This window comes from Monodelphis domestica, chromosome 3 (genome assembly GCF_027887165.1).
Source record: "Monodelphis domestica isolate mMonDom1 chromosome 3, mMonDom1.pri, whole genome shotgun sequence".
Taxonomy (NCBI): Eukaryota; Metazoa; Chordata; class Mammalia; order Didelphimorphia; family Didelphidae; genus Monodelphis; species Monodelphis domestica.
The window spans coordinates 164,746,841-164,770,490 of NC_077229.1; the positions used below are offsets into that span (position 1 = coordinate 164,746,841).

The 23,650-nt window shown below is 37.8% G+C and overlaps 1 protein-coding gene across 1 annotated transcript in view; it reads left to right on the forward strand.

Moving 5' to 3' along the window:
• The first annotated feature begins 11,717 nt into the window (after positions 1-11,717).
• Positions 11,718-23,650, forward strand: part of DPYS (dihydropyrimidinase) — a 134,018-nt gene continuing 122,085 nt past the window's right edge. The window contains exon 1 of the mRNA XM_007488204.3: positions 11,718-12,256. Coding sequence (XP_007488266.1) covers positions 11,993-12,256 — 264 coding nt within the window. The 5' untranslated portion in view covers positions 11,718-11,992. The remainder of the gene's footprint in view (positions 12,257-23,650) is intronic.

Consider the following 23,650-nt stretch of genomic DNA (forward strand, 5'->3'; position numbering starts at 1 on the left):
CTGATCTCCCTTAATGCTCGATAATGTCCTCCTTTTGTGGACTATTTATCTAATATAAAATGGTATGTACAAAGTTGTTTGTATATTATTTTCCCATCAAATTGTAAGCTCTTTGAGAGCAAGGACTACCCTTTGCCTTTTTTTTTTTAATTTCCATTGTCTGTTAACACAGGTGCCTAATAAATGTTAGCTGATAAGGAGGGCTGAAATAGCTCTTAATGCTGAGTTTATTCATCTGGACCAATCAGCTAAATCCTAGGCTAAAGAAAGAGAGGTGTAATGAGGAGGTGGAGTTAGAACAATCATTCATCAGTCAGTCAACAAACTTTTATTAAGCATCTACTATGTTACAGGCACACTTCTTAAATCTGGGGATACAAAGTAGGACCATTTTACAGCTGAGAAAAGTGAGGAAGACAAAAGTTAAGTGACTTACATAGAGTCATGTAAGCTAGTGAGCAAATCAGGCAAGACTAAAATTCAGGTCTCCTTGATTCTATCCACTACACTCAGCTGCCTCTCTTACTCCCTCCACCATTAGATTAACTTGCTAGAGGACAAGAATGGATATTTTCCACCTTTCCATATTGCTTTGCACATAGTAGGTTTTTAATACTTAATGTAGTCATCTAGGAACTCTTTCAGGGAAGGAATTGTTATTAGAAATTATAACCTCTGAATTTCAGTCAGTTTTCTAAGATTTAAAAAGTAAGAGGAGAAGCATGGAGTGAGGGATGGAGATCTGGCCTCTGAGTCAAGAAAACCTGTAGTCAAGCTCTAACTCGGTCACTGGCTGGCTGTGTGACCTTGACCAAGGAACTCAACTTCTCAATGTTCTAGGCTTCTTCCAGTTCTCTTTGGCATGTTATTGTCTTCTTGTAACAGCCCCTCTGGTAAGGACTGGGTTGGCTATCCCTGGTAAACTCCTGGAGGACAGAGATCCTCTTGCTTGCTGGCATTTGTATCCCCAGGGCTTGTCACATGGACTTCAAGCTTTTCCTACTTATGGATCTCAAATGCGAGAGGGAGTTTCTCCATCTAGAAGTTTCCAATATGGGTGAAGTGACAGGTACCATCCCTTCCTTTTCCATTGCTTCTAAATTAGGGATGGATACAGTGTTGGTGGAGGGAGTTCTCCTATCTAAAGAATTAAGCAATCAAAAGATTTTCTCTTCATGCATTAATTCACCTAAAGGATTAATGAGAATCAAATGAGATAAAAAATGAAAAGCATTTTGTAAATCGTAAAGCGCTGGTACAAACGAGTGGTTCTTAAACTAAGGTCTGACATCTTTTTGTCTTAATATTTTGATAACTGTATTCAGTAGAATTATTTCCTTTGTAATTCTCTGAATTTCATTTTAAGAACTTAAAATAATTATTCTGAGTAGGGCTCCTTAGGCTTCACCAGACTTCCAAAGGGGAGTCCATAACACATAAAAGGTAAGGAACTGATATAAATGTTAGCAATTAATACTTGAAACCAGTGTGTGTAATCAACCAGTGCCCCACAGGCTCAAGAAGGGTTGCTTACTAAAGGCTTTTTTTTTTTAAACCCTTACCTTTTATCTTAGAATTAATTCTTTGTATTGGTTCTAAGGCAGAAGAACAGTAAAGGCCAAGCAATTAGGGTTAAGTGACTTGCTCAGGATCACACAGCTAAGAAGTAATTGAGGTCAAATTTGAACCTAGGTCTTCTAATTTCCAGATCTACATGAGTCATCTAGCTGCCCCTACTTAAAGCTTTTAAAAGACATAAAATCACTTGTCCTCAGTGTGTCCCTGTTGTCACAAAGGAAGGCTCAAGGAAATAATATTTCTGTGCCCTAAAAGCAAACAAGCCTTGACTCTACTTGATTCAATAGTCCCCAAAAAGAGTTTTAGTCATTCTGAGGTGTGTATTTGGAACTCCAGAGGAGTGCTGTGGAAAGGGCACCAGAGAGAGAAATGGAATAGGTTCATATCCCAATCAGTTACTTAAAAACTGTTGCTTACCAGTTCTATCATCTGTAAGATGAGAGAATTAACAGCAAGGTGAATTCGGAAAAATAAATCTGGAAAAGGAAATGGCAAATCCCTGATCCAGTACCTTTTCCAAGAAAACTCCAAATGGGGTCCAGAAGCATCAAATAGGACTGAAGCCACTCAACAATGACAAAAGGTACAGTAAACAAAACTTGGGGCTTGCTGACAAGATCTGAATTCAGATACTCACAGCTTTAAATACATATTCTCTGCATGACTCTGGGCAAGTCATCTGACATCTCTCTGTCTCAGTTTCCTTCACTGTAAAATGAGGATAATAATAGCACCCAACTCCCAGAGTTAGTATGAGGATCAAATGAAATATTTATAATGCCCTTAAGTCAATGCTAGGCATATAATAGATATTTAATAAATGCTTATTTATTTTTTATATTTATAATTTATTTTCTATATAATATATTTTACATAATAAGCTCCCTTCCCCTTTTGATGAACTCTGTGGCCTCTTTCAGTTCTAAATCTCAGAGCATCAATGGACTTGTTGGTGTGTTTCCTAATTCTTGTTGATCTGTTGGAGTTATGGAGTCTTGTGAGCTAAAAGAGCTATCAGAGGTCATCCCTCTGGACTATTGCAATAGCCTGATGGTTGGTTTGCCTGCCACAAGTCTCTCCTCACTCCAGTCCATCTTCCTCTCAGGGATCAAAGTGATTTTCCTAAAGTGCAGGTCTGATCATGTCACCTCTACCCCAAACATACAAACATACCTTTCCAGTCTTCTTACACCCAACACCCCTTATTCCTCACTCTGAGACGGAATGAGATTTGATTTGATTCTCTTTGCTATTCCTGAAATAAAACTCCAGGATAGATAGGTGGCTTGGTGTGTTTGAGTCAGGTCTAGAGATGGGAGGTGTTGGCTTCAAATTGGAGCTCAGATATTTCCTAGCTGTGTGACCCTGGTCAAGACTCTAAACTTTACCCTTCTGCCTTAGAGTTAATGCACTTTACTGAATTTAAGATGGAAGATAAGGGTTAAAAACACAACACACTCTCCCAAGTCTGGGCATTTTCCCTAGCTGACATCTCCCCTGTGTGGAATTCTCTGTTCTTATCTTTGCATCCATGACTTCCTTTATTTTCCATCTAAAATCTTACCTTCTATAGGAGTTTTTCCTAATCTCAATTCCATTGTCTTCCCTCCATTGATTATCCCCTATTTATCCTTATTATTATTATTATTATTATTATCCTTATTATAGCTTGTATGTATGTAGTTATTTCTATGTTATCTCCTTGCAATAGGCTGTGAACTTCTCAGAGAAGAGACTGTATTTTGCCTTAGTTTACTCAGCACTTGGCATGGTGCCTGGCACATAGTAGGCACTTAACAAATGCTTCTTGACTAATTGAATGATGAATTCATTTGACATCCAAGGGAATCAAGGACAGAAAAGATTAATACCATTTGTCTGAGATCACACAGTTTGTGAGCAAAAGGACCAGGGCTAGAGCTCTCTTTTGATTCACAGTCCAATGCATTTTCTGCTCTTCTGCCTAGAAACTTAAATGGATGGAAGGTCTCAGGATTCTGAAGTGCTTTTTTACATTTCTGAAGAGCCTAATTCCATCCCAATCACTAGCCAGTCCTATACACATTTTCCATTTCTCCTTTCCTTTCTATTGCAGGTGGTGATCATTATTTCTGATCAGAAAGGGTAGCTTAGCTCTTCTTGTTAACAGCAATGGAATACATTTGTGAGGGAAAACCAATGGTGGTTCTAAGAGAATCAAGGATTAACATATGACTTATTTTAGTCTGGTTCCTTGGAAATGTAGAAACCTTTCCCACCTTCTGGGCTGTGGTTGGTACTTGCCTTAGTTTACTGCCAAACTGGTGAGCTTTCAGAGTCTAGGAGGATAGATAGCATTGTAGAATGGAATGAAAGCTGACCTTGGAGTCAGGGAGAGCTGAGCCATTCTCCTGAGATATAATGACTGTGTAACCCAGAGAAAGTCACATAACCTCTTAGAATTCCAGGCAACTCTCAAGACTCCTACGTTTCAGAACACTTGCTAATCTGCATCGATAGAGTTAAGTCACTGAGAGTTCTCTATACCAGTCCAGTTCAGGTTGTTACAAAAACATAAGGCTGGGAGAGGTCTACCTGTTGAGAGGATCTTTCTGGTATAAGTCCCACAAGCATCTCAGACTCACCATATCCAAGACAGAAGTCATTGTCTTTTCCTGAAAACCCTCCCATCTTCTGAATTTTCCTGTTATGATGGGAAGTTCCACCATCTTTCAAGGCACCCAGGTTTGTGACCACGTTTCATTCTCACTCATCCTACATATCCAATCTATTGCAAAATCTTGTTATTTCTGTCTTCACACCTCTCACATCAGTCTGTCCTTTTCCCTCTGCCCATAAAACTGCCACTTCCATTCAAGCTTTCATTGCTTCTCAGCTTCTCATGCAATAGTTTTCTAATTAGTCTCCCTGCCCTAAATCTCTCCATTCTCTAAGTGATTCTTCATAGTGGCCAGAGATTTTCTTTAAGTTCCGTTCTGACAGGGTCACTCTCTAGTCATTAAATGACAATGGCTCCCAACTACCACTGGAATCAAATAGAAACTTTGGCATTTGAAGCTCTTTACAATTTAGTCCAATGCTACTCTTCCAGCCCTGTTTCACAATATTCCCTTTCACAATGTCTATGGTCAAACTGGTCTTCATATTCTTCTTTGTCAATGGCCTCAGGTGTGGCTACTATAACAAGTTGACCACTCTAGTCATACCTGTCTTTAATTTCCTAATTTCTCATTCACCACCTTGGACAGAGACCTTGCCCTGGAGGACTTGAACCTTTTTCTATGGGGCTTGTCCTGATTCTCCTTGCTGCTAGACCTTGCTCCACTCCCCCACATTATTTTGAACTGTATCTATAAGAGATTTTATCTGTGTTGATATTATTTATACGTATATAATTAAATATATAGAATTCATGTAACTATATATGCACATGTTGCCTTTTGCAATAGAATGTAAGCTCAATGAGGGCAGGGATCATTTCAATTTTGTTTTTCTATCTCCATTGCTTAAAACAGTGCTTATTATATAAACAAGCAGTTAATAAGTACTTGCTTGTTTGCATATTAGGTGCCAAATCATTAAAGATTCATGACATCAGTTTAGCCAATGTTTCTTCTTGGGATTCTTTCATACTCTCCTCCCTTCTCCTCTCTTCTCCTCTCCTCTCCTCTTCTTTATTTTCCCTTCTTTCTCTCATCTCTCTATGTCTTCTCAGTTTCTTTACTCTAATTTCTCTTTCCTTTCTCTGCTTCTCTCATTTTCATTTGGTCCTGTGATTTAATCAGTGTAGAAAGTGCCCTGTGTGGAAATTCTCCATACCAAGATCATATCTGCTGCACCTTTCTAATCTTAGAGGGCTGCCTGGAGCCACAAGTTCAATGACTTGCCCAGGCTTATACAGCCAGGATGAATCAGCTGAGGGGACTTCAACTCAGATGTAGTAAGAGCACATTTGAACCCTTCTTCTCTGGCAGGTTAGGCTAGTTTTTCTTTTGAAAGGTATTGAAATCTTGCTTGAGATTTGGTTTACACAGGGAATTAAAGGATACTTTTTTTGCTTTTTCCTTTCATTAGGACAAAAGTAACCACAGATGCTTGACTGGTGGGCCAAGTGTGATGGGAAGCTTCTCTGAGCTGAATCAACTCAAACGTCCTTAATTTGCACCCTTAGCCTTCTGTTGTGGCTAAGTAAATCACCTTTTGTTAATTTTTTTTCCAATATAATATGAAACCTACGCAAGTGGGAGATTGGCATAAGTCAGGCCCTTCTCAGAAAAGCAAGGGTTCCCAGTGCCAAGGCCAGGCCTTTTATTTGATATGCAACTTGGCATCTCTTGGCTTGTTTCTTTAAAATGCATAAATTACAAAGCAAAGTAAGAAATTGTAATGAGTCCCTCATCTCTTATAGGGTGCATTGGGTAGAGTGCTGGGCTTGAAATCAGGAAGACTCCTCTTCATGTGTTCAAATCTGTCCTCAGACATATATTATCTGTGTGACCCTGGGCAAGTCACTTAGCCTTGTTTGCCTCCGTTCTTCACCTGTAAAATGAGCTGGAGAAGGAAATGATAAACTACTCCAGCATCTCTGCCAAGAAAACACCAAATGGGTTCACAAAGAGGCAGACATGACTGAAACAGTTGACAGATAAGTAAAAAGTTGAAAAGGGTACAACAAACGTCTTTCTCTCCCTTTTTTCTTTTAGTACATGTTTTATTTGTAACCTCCTTTCTTGTTCTCTCGCTCAAAAACCTCAAAGTCTGTAGCTGTTGTTGTCTTCTGCTTCTTTAATATTCTGCTTCTCTTTTTCTCTGTTATGATGGAGTGGAAAGAACTTATTTAGGTCAATAAAATGGGAAAAGTTAGCTGTTCTTGTTGTTTTTCTAGGGTTATTGAATGGCAAGAATTCTGGAAGAGGAAGAAAACTTAGAAGAGAGAGTTCATTCCCTAAGACCAGAAGTTGTTATTTTTGGCAGGCTTAGAAGCTATTGGTGCCATGAGGATATTGAAACTACCGCTATTTTTCTAGAGTCTTGATAGCTTTTGCTGCTAGAAGAAGGTTTATAATGTCTGTTTTCCCTTTCACCTTTACAAAGGTCTTTTGTAACCCAATACACTCATTTCTTTTTCTTAGTGTGACATTTAACTAAACATGTTGGGTTTTATTTACTCTATATTTATGGTTATACAACTGACCACTGAGAATAGAAGACCTCAATAGATCTGCTTTTAAGAAAGGATTTTAAGAAAGGATTTGGCTCCATTGAACAAAATGCAGGCCTATAACCTCCATTCAACCAAGGTGTCTTCCAAATTGCCCTTAAATTACATAATGCTGGGTGGCTCAGTGGGTTGAGAGCCAGGCCCATAGATGGGAGGTACTGGGTTCAAATTTGATTTCAGACCTAGCTATGTGACCCTGAGCAAGTCACTTATCCTTCATTGGCTAGCCCTTACTGCTTTTCTTCCTTGGAACCAATACACAAGACTGATTCTAAAATGGAAGGTAAAGGTTTAAAAAAAAACACTCTAAGACAGATGTGGCTGTAGAGATGATTTTTGTTTTAAAAACAAAACAAAACAACACAAAACAACAACTTTATCTCCTGTCTTAGGATAAGTACTAAGTATTGGTTCCAAGGTAGAAAAATGGTAAGGATTGGCAGTTGGAGTTAAGTGATTTTCCAGGGGTTACACAGCTAGGAAGTATGTGAGGTCAGATTTGAATCCATGACCTCCCTTCTTAGGCTCTAGCCACTTGACCACCTACCTGCTCCTATAATTTGTTTTTAAAAAGTCTGTTGAACTTGGATATCAATCTGAGCTGTAAAACTAAAAAAAAAAAAAACCTCAAAAAAAAACTGTAAAAAAAAAAGATGTAAAAATATTTTAGTGAAACCAAGAGTCCTAGGACCATCATTTGAATCCTACCCCATTCATTTAATAACTATGTATTTTTGGGATAAGTCAAACTCCCTGGGCTCAGTTTCCTCATCTTTTAAAAGTGTGACAAGGAAATCTTAAGGTTTACAAAAGAGGGGGTTGGACTAAGATCACCTAATTTTCCTCTTAGTTTAAAATTATGATTGCATGATACTGTATTCACCAAAATCATAGAAGGTGTCTTATGAAGAAGCCAAACCAAAAAAAAAAAGATTCTCTTTTGATGTTAACATTTACTAATGATTCTGTCACATTGCATAGATTACACGGGTCCCCGAACGAACATACTTTTTCCCCCCTCTTCTGTTGAATTCACAATAACTGAAATGCAATTTCTCTATCCTATAACATGTCTGTAGTTGGGCAGCCTGTGAGCCAAGGGCAGTAAAAGCTAATCCATTTGAGACCAGCATTCCATATAATAAGGTGACAAATTACAGGAAAACAAGTTCTTGTTAGTGACTCAAAGGGGATAGAAATGTTGCATAAGTAGAGCGCAGTATGCTGCCCACAATGTCAAATAATACCTCTTTAATGAGATTTTACCTGAGTATATGTGCACATCGTATGTATACATAATCTGTATCTCTGTTTGTCCAATTTACTTATGATCAGGGCTAGGCTGGTACCAGTTTCAGCTCAAACTGGCTGGAAAGATCAAATAATTACATTTTTGCCATAAGGATCTGCACCTTGGAAATCAGCAAAGTTACAGATCAGTTATGCTTTATTTTTTTGTTGAATGCCTAACCAGTGATGTCAAACTGGAATAGAAAGGGGAAGCCACTAAGCCATAGAGAAGGATCCCTGTAGTCTGCATGACTTGGAGAGATACATACTAACCTTATGTTTTAATGTATTTTTGTTTATTTTTGTTAACTATTTTCCAGTGATATTTTAATCTGGTTTAGATCCAGATGTTCGATGTTTCTCTTCTAGACTTACAAAAATAATGGAAAAACGTTATTAATACAGATTTGATTTTAAAGTATGTTATGTGAACATTATTTTTTTGGGGGAAGGGGATTGAAGACAGTTATTCTTCATTTACCTACATACTATGACTTATGTAGCGGCCATGAGATTAGCAAACTTCCTCACTGGATCATGTATGCTGCTTGGCTACTTCCAGTGGCAAATGTGGACCAGTGTTGGAGAATTTTTGGTTGGGGATGAAGAAGTAATCCTCTTAACTGCTTCATTGGTAATAAATAGTGCTTCCCTCTGCCCAAAGACAAAGCAAATGGCAGAATATTGGCCAAGAAGAATCCACTCAATAGACCTTAAAAGGAGTGACTACAGTAGCTTATGTTTTCTTTTTCTTTCCATCTCTCTTCCTATATCATCCTTCCTCTTATCTTCTCTTGGAGGAAATAGCTAGATCCCAAATGTGGAAGGTCTCAATGAGACCTTCTCTTAGAATTCTTCCATTCTGACAGCCATAGGGGCTGCTCACTCACTCATGGTAGTAAGACATCTACTCATCTAGATAAAATAAAATAAAGATCTCACAGTGCTGGCTGCTCTTTCTGTTTAGTGTTTTTTTTCCTGAGTATAGGTGACTGACTGAATAGTGTTTTTAAGATGGATCTTTCCAGTTCATGAGTTAGAGAAATGGGAAGATCCTGGGTCCCTCACTTGGTGCCAACTTCATTTCAGGATATGCTTCCTGAGAGAGGAGAAGATGGGAGCACTAACAGGAGGATGGATTCAAGGCCTGGCTTGTCTTGCCAGAACTTGGGGCCCTTGAGAGTATAATTAAAATTGTAGGGTAATGTTTATGTTTTAAATCCTTGTAGACATACTCTTATGAATCATTTGCATTTTCTTTTTTGTATATTCTTTTGGGTTTGGAAGAAATAAAGATCCATCTGGTTATGCATTTTTCTGATTGTTTTTAAAGAGACATGAGTCAAAGCTAAGACTCAAGTAAATTTTCCCTGGTGCTCTAGGATGAGTGTAAAAATATTTCTCTTTAAGAGGACAACCTCTTCTCAATGAGCTCAGAGATGAGGAGCCTCTTACTGGGAAAGGGTGACCCTCTTTGATCTAGCACATCTGGTGTCACACTTAAATATGCACATGCTCTCTCTCTCTCTCTCTCTCTCTCTCTCTCTCTCTCTCTCTCTCTCTCTCTCCATACATTCTCCCCCAATACTTCTCTACCCTCCCACCAACCTCCTTAAAGGCAGGAGCTCCTTTGTATTCTCAGGATCTGGCACAATGTCTGGCAAACAGCAGATACTTAGTAAATACCTGTTGATTAATGGAGATATTATCAGAAAAAGAAAGTTGATCATATAGAATCAAGAACAGGTGTCAAAAGAACAGCTTTAGCCCTGAGCTCTACATTAGTATCTGTCTGAGATTTAAAGAACCAGAGGAAGACTTCCAACTCATTGGATGGAACCCCTTTGGAGGACTTAGTGACATATGGAAATAATTGAAAGAGAATGGTACAAGGAGCAGCTAGATGACTCAGTGAATAGAGAGCCAGGACTGGAAATGGAAGGTATGGGGTTCAAATATGACCTCAGATACTTCCTAGCTCTCCTAGCTCTGTGACCCTGGGTGAATCACTAACCTCAATTGTCTAGTCCTTACCACTTTTCTGACTTGGAACTGATACTTATTATTGATTCTAAGACAGAAGATAAGGGAAGAAAGGAAGAAACAAAGAAACAAAGAAAATGGCATAGGATATCAACGGAGAATATATTCTGATGAAAGAACCATTTTGTCAAGGTAGCAAATGAAAGTGTTTAATCATTACTTTCTAACTTTGTAATATTAAGGTATAATCTGAGACCTGAAGAAATTCAATGCCATATTATGTGTGTGTGTGTGTGTGTGTGTGTGTGTGTGTGTGTGTGTGTGTGTGTAACTTGTATTCAAGCAGAGTAGCTTGAACTCATCAGTTATGAAAACCCAGGGGAGAACTGTCTGCTCAGCAGTGTTGGCCTTGAGTATTTTTATGGTTTTCTGTGAACTTTAGTATGTAAAAAGAAAGTTGGATCTTATCAGTTGCTTAGGTTATTTTTGAGAGAATCAGTCAACCAACCAACAAGTATTTATTAACATGTGTTAATAGGCACTGTTAAAAGAGGGTTCAAAGACAAAAATGAAACAGTGCCTTTCTTTAAGGAGCTTGCCCTCCTCTTTATTCCTCATTTTGTGGATAATTCAGATTAAGTTATTTCTTGGTTTGTTTATATGGACTTTGGGGGTGATGGATTTTTGTATGAATAGATTAGAAGAAGGCAGCAAGATTGAATCCCCAAACTTCCCATTTTAAGGGAAATGAATTATTTGTTTGACAAGAAGTAGTACCATTCTAAATCTAAACCTGTCTTGGTAGCAATGGATAACTCAAGAGTAAGGTTTATGGTGCATCAGGTAGAGTCTTAAGAGGGAAAGGGGAGAGCAAGTGGAAGAAAAGTGTGGGTACTGAAGTAAATCAATTTTTGTTAAAATTGAGTTAAAAACTCAAAATGAATAAATTCACCAAATCTAGAGCTGGAATGGTACTCAGAAAGCCATCTTATCCATTTCTCAGTTTAGAGATGAGGTAACTAAAGTCCAAAGTTACACACACAGTAACAATCAGAAATGGGGATTGAACCCTGGTCTTCTGACTCCAGAGCCATTTCTATTTGCAATCCGAGATTTTATTCCCTAAATTAATTGACCATGCTCACTTCTCCCCCCTCAATCCCACCCCTATTCCCATTACCCTTCCATTCAGAAGAAAATACTTGGAGACAGAATAAATTCAAGTAGGAGGCTTTTCTTTCACTTAACTATAGCTGACTGGAAAGGAAAAATAGCAGACTGGAGAAGAACCTTTAATGTATTGAAAAGGAGTGTTTTTTTGGATCAGACAGAAGACTTCCCATATCTCTTTAACTGTGGTCTTTGGACGTCACTTGACTTGAATCGTAGTTTCAATTGTAAAATGAGAGATTTGAACTGCATTTTCTCTATAATATTTCTTTTAATTTCTAAATCCGAATATCCCCCTTAAGTTCGAAGGTCTCCTGTAGATTGGCTCTAGCCGCTTTTTCTTCACTTAATCATTCATTAGGGGGCGGAGCTAGCCCGTTAATGTTGGGGAGGAAGCAGCCAATTGGTAGCGAGCGTTGAGGAATGTTAGCCAAGAGCCATGGGGTTTGGGACCAGCTTGGGACTTTTAGACTTTGGTATTGTTTATTAATAGTTAGACTGATTCAAGTAGTGGTCTGTTGCTTGCCACCATCCCTGGTGGAACTTGGACTTTTGGCAAAGTCGGGTAACAGACCCTAGGACTAAGCGGCCATCTATTGCTTCTGGACTCTCACAGGGGAGAGTACCTTAGCACTTCTCCTTCACCTGCAGCCAAGCTCCATCTGTAAGAGGTCTCTGACCCACCCATTGTGGTCAGGAGAACAGTTCGGAGCGCGTCATTGTGTCTTCTAGCATCCTCCTTTGGTGTCCATGGCTGCCCAGCAGCGGCTACTGATCCGTGGGGGTCGAGTAGTAAATGAGGACCGCTCTGAGTTGGCAGATGTGCTGGTGGAGGATGGCGTGGTTCGGGCGTTGGGGCCCGACCTTCTGGCGACTGGAACTTCAGCCCAGGGGCTGCGGATCCTTGATGCCTCTGGCAAGCTGGTACTGCCTGGGGGCATCGACACTCACACGCACATGCAGTTCCCTTTCATGGGATCCCAGTCTATCGATGATTTCTACCAGGGCACCAAGGTACCGACTTTCCTTCCTCTTCTCTCCTTCTGACCCAAACACACAGGAACCTACACCCCTTGAAGGAGGGTGTAGACGGGTATCTCCCAGCTGGTCATCAGTGGCAGATATCTGTGCTGCATTTCATTGCCCGCGCCCTTCTGGGACTCCCATGAAGCTCCGATTCACTGGCTAGGCAGATAGTGAAAAGTTAGTAAGGGCTTCCGGAGTTCCGGAAACAGTTTTTTCCTCAGTTTTTTGGGGGCTGAGGTAAGTAGTTGGGGAACAGGAATCTAGTGTGTTTGTGTAAGGTCTGGGGTGTGGCAGCTAGCCTAACTTGCTCCACTTTCCCTTTCGACCATTCGTCTGTCAGTCTATCATCCCTCCCTGCCAGTAGAGAAGCACCTCTCTCCTTGGTATAGGACTTCTTTTCTATTTCCTAATCTAAGCCAAAGGACTCCTCTTGGGCCGCAGATATTTCAAACTGACCTCTTTGTAATAAAGATAGCAATAGCTAGCAATAACAGCACTTTGAGGTTTGCCAAGCAAGTTACATAATCTTCTCATTTGATCCTCACCCTGTTCTACATTCTAATTGTTGCGAGAGGAGATGTGGTCTGAAGACCCTGGTCAGCTCCATACATTCTTTTCTGTGTCTACTCCCAACACACACCTCTCCTTATCCCAAGTTGCCTTTCAAGAAGTTGTTAGGAAAGTAAGCAATGTGTGTTTGGAAAAGAGTACCTGGCAGCTCTGACATATATCTTCCCCACCGTCTTTCCTGTTTCCTACTGGCTTTAAAAACCCAGTACTTTTTCTGAAAGATCGGATAGCCAAGAAGCAACCTAGAAATAATTTCCCAACACACTTGCCTGACTTGTTACAGATGCAGCCTTGTCCTATTCGTCCACTGAACTGATTGCTCCAGCTGCTTTCTTAAATGTGAAGGGGAAACTCTAACATTGCGCCTACTTCAGTTTACTGCCCATATAGGTCTGGGTTTTATACACAGATCGACAGATTGTCAAGGGATACTACTTACAGTCAATGAAGCAAATCTTAAAAGCTTCCAAAAGATATGAGCTTGTGTAGGTGACTCTTTTAAGAGGTCTCTGGGAAGTTAAATCTCTTTGATCTAAGATCATTTCTCTAAATCAGAACTTGTACATTCAGCCTCCTTGATTAGTTCACTTTTGTTTGTAATAGAGAGAATGCTCCTTTAATTTGGAAGTGCATTAGCTAGCATGTTTTCTTGGGGTAGCAAGTAATCTAGTTTTGTAGTCTCTATTAGAATTTTCCTAAAGACTGTACTCAAATGTGTGAAGTAAGAACTCTATGTTGCATTGGGTATATGACTCCATGATCTTTATTTAAATTTTTTTTATTATAAACTTATCAAATACCAAATAAAACTAGTATTTCCATATACATATCAGAACAGAAAAAAGATGTTACATGAAACTACTGATCTCCATTATATACAGGTTTTATATATACATATGTATGTATATATAATATTTCAACTTGTAGCTTTCAAAGCTGTCCTGCTTATCTGTGCTTCTTTCTGGACTCCCTTCTGTTCTCTGATTTTTTTAAATACCTCAATGGAAATGAAAATTAAAGCAGCTCCAAGTTTTTACATCACTCCTATCTGATTGTCAAAGATTACAAAAGGAAAGTGACAAATGTTGAAGGTGCTGTGAGAAAACAAACACACTAATCACTGCTAATAGAGCTGTGGACTAATTTAATCATTCTGAAAGCAATTTGAAATTTTGCAAAAAGTCATGAAGCTAGGGGGCAGCTGGGTAGCTCAGTGGATTGAGACCCAGGCCTAGAGATGGGAGGTCCTAGGTTCAAATCTGGCCTCAGACACTTCCCAGCTGTGTGACCCTGGGCAAGTCACTTGACCCCCATTGCCTAGCCCTTACCACTCTTCTGCCTTGGAGCCAATACACAGTATTGACTCCAAGATGGAAGGTAAGGGTTTAAAAAAAAAGTCATGAAGCTGAGAAAATTCAGTTAATCCAGTGATATTATTATGGGGCATATACCCAATTAAATTAAAGGAAAAAGGAAAAGACATGTAGGTACAAAAAATAATCATAGTAGCCTACTTCATAGCTGGGAAAAAAAGAGAGACAGCAGTGAGGTGACTCAGTGCATAGATATCCAGGCATAGATATGGGAGGTTCTAGGTTCAAATATGGCCTCAGATATTTTCTAGCTGTTTGACCCTGGATAAGTCACTTAGCCTCCATTGACTAGCCCTTATTACTCTTCTACTTTAGAATCAATACATTTTTTAAAAAAACCCTTACCTATGCCTTAGAATCAGTATTATGTATTGGTTCCAAGGCAGAAGAGAGGTAAGGGCTAGGATATGGGACACTTGCCCAGGATCACACAACTAGGAAGTGTCTGAGGTCACATTTGAACCCAAGACCTCCCATCTCTGGACCTGACTCTCAATCTAATGAACTACCTACCTGCCTTCCAATACTTTTATTCTCAGATGAAAGGTAAGGGTTAATTAAAAAGACCAGAAACTAAGGTGTTGCCTTCCTACTAGAAATGGTTAAATAAATGATCAAATATGAATGTAATTGAAAATTAGACAATAATGAATGATTAAATCTGCAGTTTCCTCCAAAAATGGGAATACTTACTTGAATTGAGGTAAAGTGAAGTGAGCAGAATAGGAGAACATTTCATATGGGAGAATGGCATTCATTCTAAAGAAAAAAATTTGAGAACTAGCACCTGGCTCATGTCAGAGAGGTTATTATGGACTTTGATTAAATTTTGTGTGACAAAATTTACATTTTTGGACATGGACAATGTAAAAGTTTGTTTTGTTGGATTATGCATATTTGTTATGAAGTTTTATTCTTTGTCATTGCTCCAGGGTTGCTCCTGTTGTAGAGGAGGAAAGACTCCAAAATGCTCTTCTGAGAGTGAGAAACTTAGATTATGATTCTGGATGGCCTCTCTGGAGCAGGCTAAATTGAGTATTTGGGGTCAGAGAAAAATATTTATTTAAGGGTTTTATTATCATAAAGAAAAAATAGCTAGCAGTAAACAAAATGTTTTGGGGGTTTGCATATCAGGGATATCACACCTTATTATATATCAGTTATTTTACCTAAATATGATAGAATTTAAAATTAGGATATTGTCCTTGCAATTTGGGGTGTGACTGCCTTAATTGCTTTGGAGAGTATTTCTTCTTTAAAGACAAAGGGAACCCAATAGTACTGTTGAGTACTTTATAGTCTAACTTATAAGGAAGAATGTCTGCTAGGGCATATTCTGAAAAATTATTAAAGTTTTAAATTTGGTCTTGTTTTTTTAATTTTGACTTGAAACTGGGGCATGGATGACTAATATATTTTTAAGGGCTAAAATCAGAAAGTCTGCAGCCAAAGCTGAAGAAATCAGATCAAATGGGTATATTTTCAACTTGTATGATCCAGCTTTATTTTTAAAAGTATGTTAGATATTTAATTCTTACCTGAGTGAACTTGGAGTCAAGGCCCATTGAGAAGTGGTTACATTGAAATATATCATTACACTGAATAAGATTTTATCACTGTCAAAATAAGGGGAAAGGAATTCACTGAAAATTATGATATTTAATGTTTATTACCATATCTGTTGTTTTTTTTCTTTCTTGAAGGAGGAGCAGAATGGAGATGGGCAGCTAGGTGTCACAGTAGATAGTGCCAAGCCTGGAGTCAGGAATACCTGAATTCAAATCAAATCTCAGACAATAGCTAAGTAACCCTGGACAAGTCATATAACTGTGTTTTTTTCAGTTTCCTCATCTGTAAAATGAGCTGGAGAAGGAAATGGCAAACCATTCCAGTCCATTCCAGAGGGGGTCATGAAGAATTGGACTTGACTGAAATAGCTAAATAACATAGAGAGAAAAATAAACTGATGATAGAAAAAAAAATTATTTGCAAAACTTAAAGGGCTATATAAATGTTAGCTATTAGGAAATTGAGTCATAGAGAAATAATGTGAATTGCCTAATATCACCAAACTAATAAGTAGTAGGACTGAGGCTAGAATCTAGCACAGTCTCCGAATGCAAGGTGTTCCCATTATAATATGATGCCACTTCCAGCTACATTTTTGTTTCCTCTTGGATAAAATAAAGAGCCTTAGATGAAATTTTAAATTCATCCATTTTTATTTTTTGTAATTGAAACATTTTAATTAATTAATTTAGAATATTTTTTCTATGATCACATGATTCATATTTTTTCCCTCTTCTCCCCCCTTTCCCCCCCTCCCGTAGTTGACAAGCAATTCCACTGGGTTTTACATGTGTCCTTGATCAAGACCTATTTCCATATTATTGATATTTGCTCTAGGGTGATCATTTAGAGTCTAGATCCCCAATCATATCCCCATTGACCTATGTGATCAAGCAGTTGCTTTTCTTCTGTATTCCTACTCCCGCAGTTCTTTCTCTGGCTGTGGATAGTGTTCTTTCTCATAAGTTCCTCAGGATTGTCCTGGATCGTTGCATTACTGCTAGTAGAGAAGTCCATTACGTTCGATTGTACCACAGTGTATCAGTCTCTGTTTACAACGTTCTCCTGGTTCTACTCCTTTCACTCTGTATCAATTCCTGGAGGTTGTTCTAGTTCACAAATTAATCCATTTTTAAAGGGACTTTGTTAACTTTGTTGTGTTATCTCTCTCATTTGTCCTCAGACTCCATTTTTTTTTTAAGCTGGAGTTGCCAGTCAGTAGCCTCATCATTTCCCAGTTTTCCTACCTTCCATTCATCTGTCCTCCTTTTCCTCAACCTCAGATTTCAGATTTGAGTCCAAAGCTAGTGACTAGGTGTGATGCATCTGGGGTGTCTAGACTGAAGTCTACTTTCCTTCTCTGGCGGTTTGACTTTACACAGACAGCTAGCTTTCCACATTATTAACTAGTCATTTCTTGTTGAGCATTAGAACCAAATTCATTTTTTGGGAGGAAGTTATCCAGTCTTTTTCATGAGTGTTCTTGTTCAATGGTGTCCAGTTCTTCATGACTCCATTTTGAGTTCTCTTGGCAAAGATACTGGAGTTGGGGTTCACCGTTTTCTTCTTTGGCTCATTTTACAGATGAGGAAACTGAGGTAAATGTTAAATGACTTGCCAAGGGTCACACAGCTACTAAGTGTCTGAGATTTGATTTGAACTCCTGAAGATTAGTCTTCTGGACTCCAGGTCCTGCACTTCACCCACTAACCCACCTAGTTTCCATGTGTGGCACTCTATCTTCTTTTGAAGGAAGCATTCATCATGATCTTTTGGGATGTGGGCTTCTGAGTCATTTGCAGTTCTTTTGCCTCTTAAAAAAATCAAAATTAACTTTACATGTGATTCAAAATCTTTTTTATTTTTATTTTTTGGTGATGAAAACAAATTTTATTTTAGGTCTCTGGTTTAGTGTTCCTTCTATATCCATGAATATGCATGTCTCATTTCTATTAAACTGCAAGCTCTTTAAGGAAAAGGACTGAAAATTTTTTTAATGCATTTTTACTGATAAAACATTGGTAGAGTCTGGAGTCAAGAAGATCTGAGTTCAAATCTGACCTTTGGCACTTACTAGTTGGGTAACTGGACAAATCACTTAAGCTCTGTTTGACTTATTTTCCTCAACTGCAAAATGGTGGTAATAATGCACCTACATTTCAAAGTTGTGAAGATCAAATGGGACAATATTTGTAAAAAAGGTGTTAAGCACAGTGTCTGTCACATAGTAGGTGCTATATAATACTTCTTCCCTTTCCTTCCCTGATATCTTTTATTTTCAGATCAGTTAAATTTCTTCCTGTATCTCTTCTTCCTCTACCTGGAGGGTCATACCATATAACAGAGTAGATGGCACAGTGACTAGAGTTCTGGGCTTGAAATCAGGAAGAGTATTTTCTTGAGTTCAAGTTGGTCTCAGAAACATTCTGGCTGTGTGACCCTAGACAATTCATGTTACCCTATTTTCCTCAGTTTCATCATCTATAAAATGAGCTGAAGAAGAAAATGGCAAACCACTCCAGTTTTTTTTACCAAGAAAACCCCAAATGAGGTTAAGAAGAGTCAGATGTGACTGACAAACAATTGAACACACCAACACATTTATAAATATATTTATAAAGAACTGCAAATGGCTCAGAAGCCCACATCCCAAAAAATCATGAAGGAGCAGAAGTTCAGACCTCTGAATACCCTTCCTAACCAATCACAAACTGAAGACTCCCAGGGGACTGAAAATCAAGCTTAACAACAAGACAGAGCCAAGGAACCCTCCTGCTGGACTTAATTCAAAAGGTACATCCCCCAAAAAGCCGGAATCTGAGAACACTCAGGTTTAAGGTTTAAGGGGAAGACAGAAGGAAGGTCCCAGGACCCATCCTCCCTCCCACCCAGAGTCCTGAGATTCCAGCGGCAGCGGGAACTTCTGATGGGCAAAGGTGCTGGTCTGAAGGGCATACCTTGTCAGCAGGGCTGGCCAAGTTCAGAGCCTCCAACACAGTCGGCGGGGAAGGAGCTAGAGAGGGAGCATAGACCTGGAAGCCTAGCCAGAGCTGAGGAGATCCTCCATATTTGCTCCAGTCTTCCAGGAAGTTTTGGACTCAGAGCACACCCAGCCCAACTAAGCTGAACTTAATCCCATCAAAAGTCTCCAGTCTTCTAGGCCATCATCTTGACTTTGCCATTTTAAATAGTACCATTTACACAAAGCTGTCATGAGGATGAAATGAGATCATATTTGTAAAACACTTTGCAACCCTCAAACTGCCATGTAAATGCTAGCTATTAGAGAAACTAAATAGCTAGGTTTCAATATAGTTTCCACAACTATTTTCAAGAAATTGATGACATCATATAAAAGAGGAATTTGATTAGAATAAAACTAGTAATTGAGAGTAAAAGAGATTGATTTTGATTGATGTAAGGAAAATTTTCCTAATAATTATTGCTGTCCACAAGGAAGCTGATTTGGGAAGGTTATGAATTCCCCCTCATTAGACATCTTCAAATGAAATCTTAATGAGCACTTGTAGATGTTTGTGGTTATTCACAGGTTGGACTTAATGGCCTCTGAAATTTCTTCTGATGTTTGCTATTGAAATGAACTCTTACATACATGAAGTTTTGCTGAGTCCCACCCCCCAGTTACTATTATTTTCCTACCCCAAATCGACTTGTTTTTATTTTGGAAAATTTTTGGACATAGTTATTTGCATTCAAATTCTCTCCACTTTTAAGAAGAGACTATTTAATTTTTGTCTTTATATTCCCTGAAGTCTAACATGATCCTTGGCAAACAGTGGCCATTGAATCAATGTTTGTTAATTGATTTGATGTTCACATCATTTCTTTTTTTATATTTTTAATGTTTTATTTTTATTTTATTTTAATAACATATTTTATAACATTTAACAATATATTTTAATAACATAAATTTTCCAAAGTTATGTGATTCATGTTTTCTCCTTTCTTTCTTCCCTCCCCACTCCCGGAACTGACAAGCAATTCAATCTGGGTTAAACATTTATTATCACACAAAACATATTTCCATATCATTCATTTTTGTAAGTGAATAATCTTATAAAACTAAAACCCCAAATCATATACCAAAATGAACAGGTGATAAATCATATGTTTTAATCTGCATTTATACTCTAACAGTTCTTTCTCTAGAGGTAGATAGCATCTTTTTCATAAATCCCTCAGAATTGTCCTGGGTCGTTATATTGCGGTTAGTAGCAAAATCTATCACATTTGAGCATTCCACAACATTTCAGTTACTGTGTATAATGTTCTCCTGGTTCTGTTTATTTCACTCTGCATCAGTTCAGATAGATCTTTCCAGTTCTTTCTGAAATCATCCTGTTCATCTTTCCTTATAGCACAATAGTATACCATCACCATCATATTCCACATTTTGTTCAGTCATTCTTCAATTGAAGGGCTTCCCTTTAGTTTCCAATTCTTTGTCATCACAAAAAGAGCAGTTATAAATATTTTTGTATAAACATATCCTTTCCCATTAAAAAATCTCTTTGGGATATAGACCTAGTAGTGATATTGTTGGATCAAAAGGTATCCATTCTTTTATAGAACTTTAGACGTAATTTCAAATTATTTTCCAGAATGGTTAGATCAGTTCACACCTCCACCAGCAATGCATTAGTGTCCCAATTTTGCCACATTCCTTTCAACATTTATTATTTTCCTTTACTATCATGTTGACAAATCTGATGGGTGTGAGGTGGTACCTTGGAGTTGTTTTAATTTGCATTTCTCTAATTAAGAGGGACTTAGGATAGTTTTTCATATGGTTATTGATAACTTTGATTTCTTCATCTGAAAACTGCCTTTTCATATTCTTTGACCATTTACCAATTAGGGAATGACTTGGATACCTATACATTTGCCTTAGTTCTTTACATATTTGAGAAATGAAACAGTTATCAGGGAAATTTGTTATAAAAATTTTCCCCCAGTTTGTTGCTTCTCTTATATTCTTGGTTGCATTGGTTTTGTCTGCAGAAAAAAATTTAAATTTAATATAATCACAACTATTCACTTTATATCTTATAATGTTCTCTATCTTCTATTTGGTCATAAAGTCTTCCCTTCTCCATAGATCTGACATATTAATAATTCTTCATTCCACTAATTTACTTAAACTATCACCCTTTATGTTTAAATGATATACCCATGTTGGCCTTATCTTGGTAAAGGGTGGAGATATTGATCTAAACCTATTTGTGTTGCCATGTATTTCCAATTTTCCTAGCAGTTTTTGTCAAATTGTGAGTTCTTATTCTAAAAATTGGGATCTTTGGGTTTATCAAACACTAAATTGCTGAGGTCATTACCCCTAATCTATTCCATTGATTCATCCTTCTATTTCTTAGTCAGTACCAGAGTGTTTTGATGATTACAATTTAAGATCTGGTACTGCTAGGCCACCATCCTTCACATTTCTTTTCATTATTTCCCTTGATATTCTTGACCTTTTGTTCTTCCAGATGAATTTTGTTATACATAATTTCTCATAGAATCTAAGCCACATTTCCAATGCTATCATCTCTCATTTAATTGAGTATGAAGGCTTATGCTGGCATGGTTTGAAGCAGTGGGGTCAAACTCAACTAGAAAACTCAGAAATACATAAAGAATCGGCAGCTGCATATTGCCTTAAAAACACATATTGATATTATCTAAATTCTATTGTATTTTTATGTATTTTATTAAATATTTCCCAATTACATTTCAATCTGGTTTGGATTCCATTTGGTAGTTTTGCAGCTGTGTTTGGAGGATACTACTTCTGGTTTGGAGGATATTACTATAAGGTTCTTTGTGGAATCTCCCTATTACAGCATATGCTTAAGCTATAGGCTCTTCATGGTGCTCTTTGTGCTTATATCCATTATTCTTTATATATTCTTTATATATATATATATACTGTAAGATGAGGTGATGAAATATTCCACCCTAGGTCTTGTTGCCTTTAAGTACATACCCCATAGAATTTGGCCAGGCTATTGAGAGGACTTGAAAATTATTAGAAGATACTACCCTATTTTATATTTGAAGATGTTTATCCTAGAGAGGATTGGGAGAAAGCATAGTCATTATTTTAAAGTATTTGGGGAGCTTTCACAGGGAAGAAAGTTAAATCTTATTCTATTTGACACTGGAAGGTAGAACTAAACAGCATGATTGAAGTTACATAAAAGAAGATTTAAATTTAATATAAGAAAAAACTTATCAACAATTAAGGATGATCCCAAAATGGAATAAATCATCTCAGTAGGTAGTGAGTTTCCTATTGTTTGAGGTCTTCAGGAGAAGTATAGATCAGGAAGGTGGTTGAGAAAATTCTCTTCAGCCATGCTGTTGATACCAAATCCCATCTCTGTATACAAACTGCCCAAATTCATATACCAATTAATCACCACAAACACAGCTCATTATTTTCTATCATATTTAAGCAACATACTTTTAATTTAAAAATTCTTAAGACCACAGTTGTGAGATTTAAAATAGTGAAGCCCATAAACAGTTTTTTGTCAAATTGTGAGTTCTTATTCTAAAAATTGGGATCTTTGGGTTTATCAAACACTAAATTGTGAGTTAAAATGGTGGAAGATATAAATTGTGATATATAAGGGAGGTTGAGTAAATTTGACTGCAGAAAATATGTTTCACTACAGTGTCTTGGTTTTTAAATCAAATATAAAGTAAATATTCCCAATTATTCAAATACCCAAGTCAACTGGGTTTTATAGAGATTTTTAAATTAATAATATAATGAGGAATTAGAGAAAGAGAGAAAGAGTAGGAAAGGAATAATTATGAAGGGCCTCAAGCCAATATGGCCTAGACCTGAGTCTTAAGAGAGAATCAGTCAGTCAGTCTTTTAACACTCACCACAAGGTCTGCCTAAACAAGGATTCTAGTGACACCAGACCAGCTCCATCTCAGCTGACTTCACCAGAGGGCCTTCCAGACAGAGATTGTTCCAAAGGGCCTTTCTCCAGAGCCTCTCTCAAGAGGTTCTTCCCAAGTGATCCTCATCAGAGATCCTCCAAAAGGATTTCTCCAAAAGGATATCTATATCTCCTCAAGAGATTCTGCTTTTTCTTATATAGGGGTTTTTCTCCCATGTCACCTCCCCTAAGTCCCTACATCTACCAATCACTGTAGACGCTTTCCAAAGGACTGCCCATCTGAATTCCTGCTAAGTCGACCAATCTCCTCAGTAAGTATGAACTAGAGAAAACACGGCTGAGTCAACTAATCTCATCAAGAGAAAACTTGCCCGACCCTTTTAGGTACCCAGCATCCCATTGTATCAATTCTAAAAACAGGCCTGGCTCAAAGAACTCCTTGCCCCACCATAAGCATGGGTCCAAGTACTTTCATTGTTTAGCAAGGAGTTTTTTTCCCCTAAAGCAGTCTTAAGTATGGTTGGAGTAGAGGTCCTCCCATTTCTGATCCTGGCGAGTTCTCACATCAAAATGGGGAATGTTTCTCAGTAGGGAATTTGTTCCAATTAAGAATTCCCTGATGGGGAAATTTTTAACATTCACAAGTCTGAGAGATTTCAAGATTTACACAGTCAAATCTCCCTGAATCCAGTATTTTGTCTTGGTATATTTTAGATAAAATGACCCTAGGTAAATGGAATCACACCAAATAAGCAGTATTTTTTTTAAAAAAGGTGTAGGAGAATATTTAATGAGAAACAAGAACACTTGTATATTTTGACAGAAATTTCTAGCTTAGTATAAAAATAATCTATCTAAATAACTTCTATAAATTGTAAACATAATCTTTAACATAAGCCCTAAATAGAAAAGATATAAAAATATTCCCAACCAAC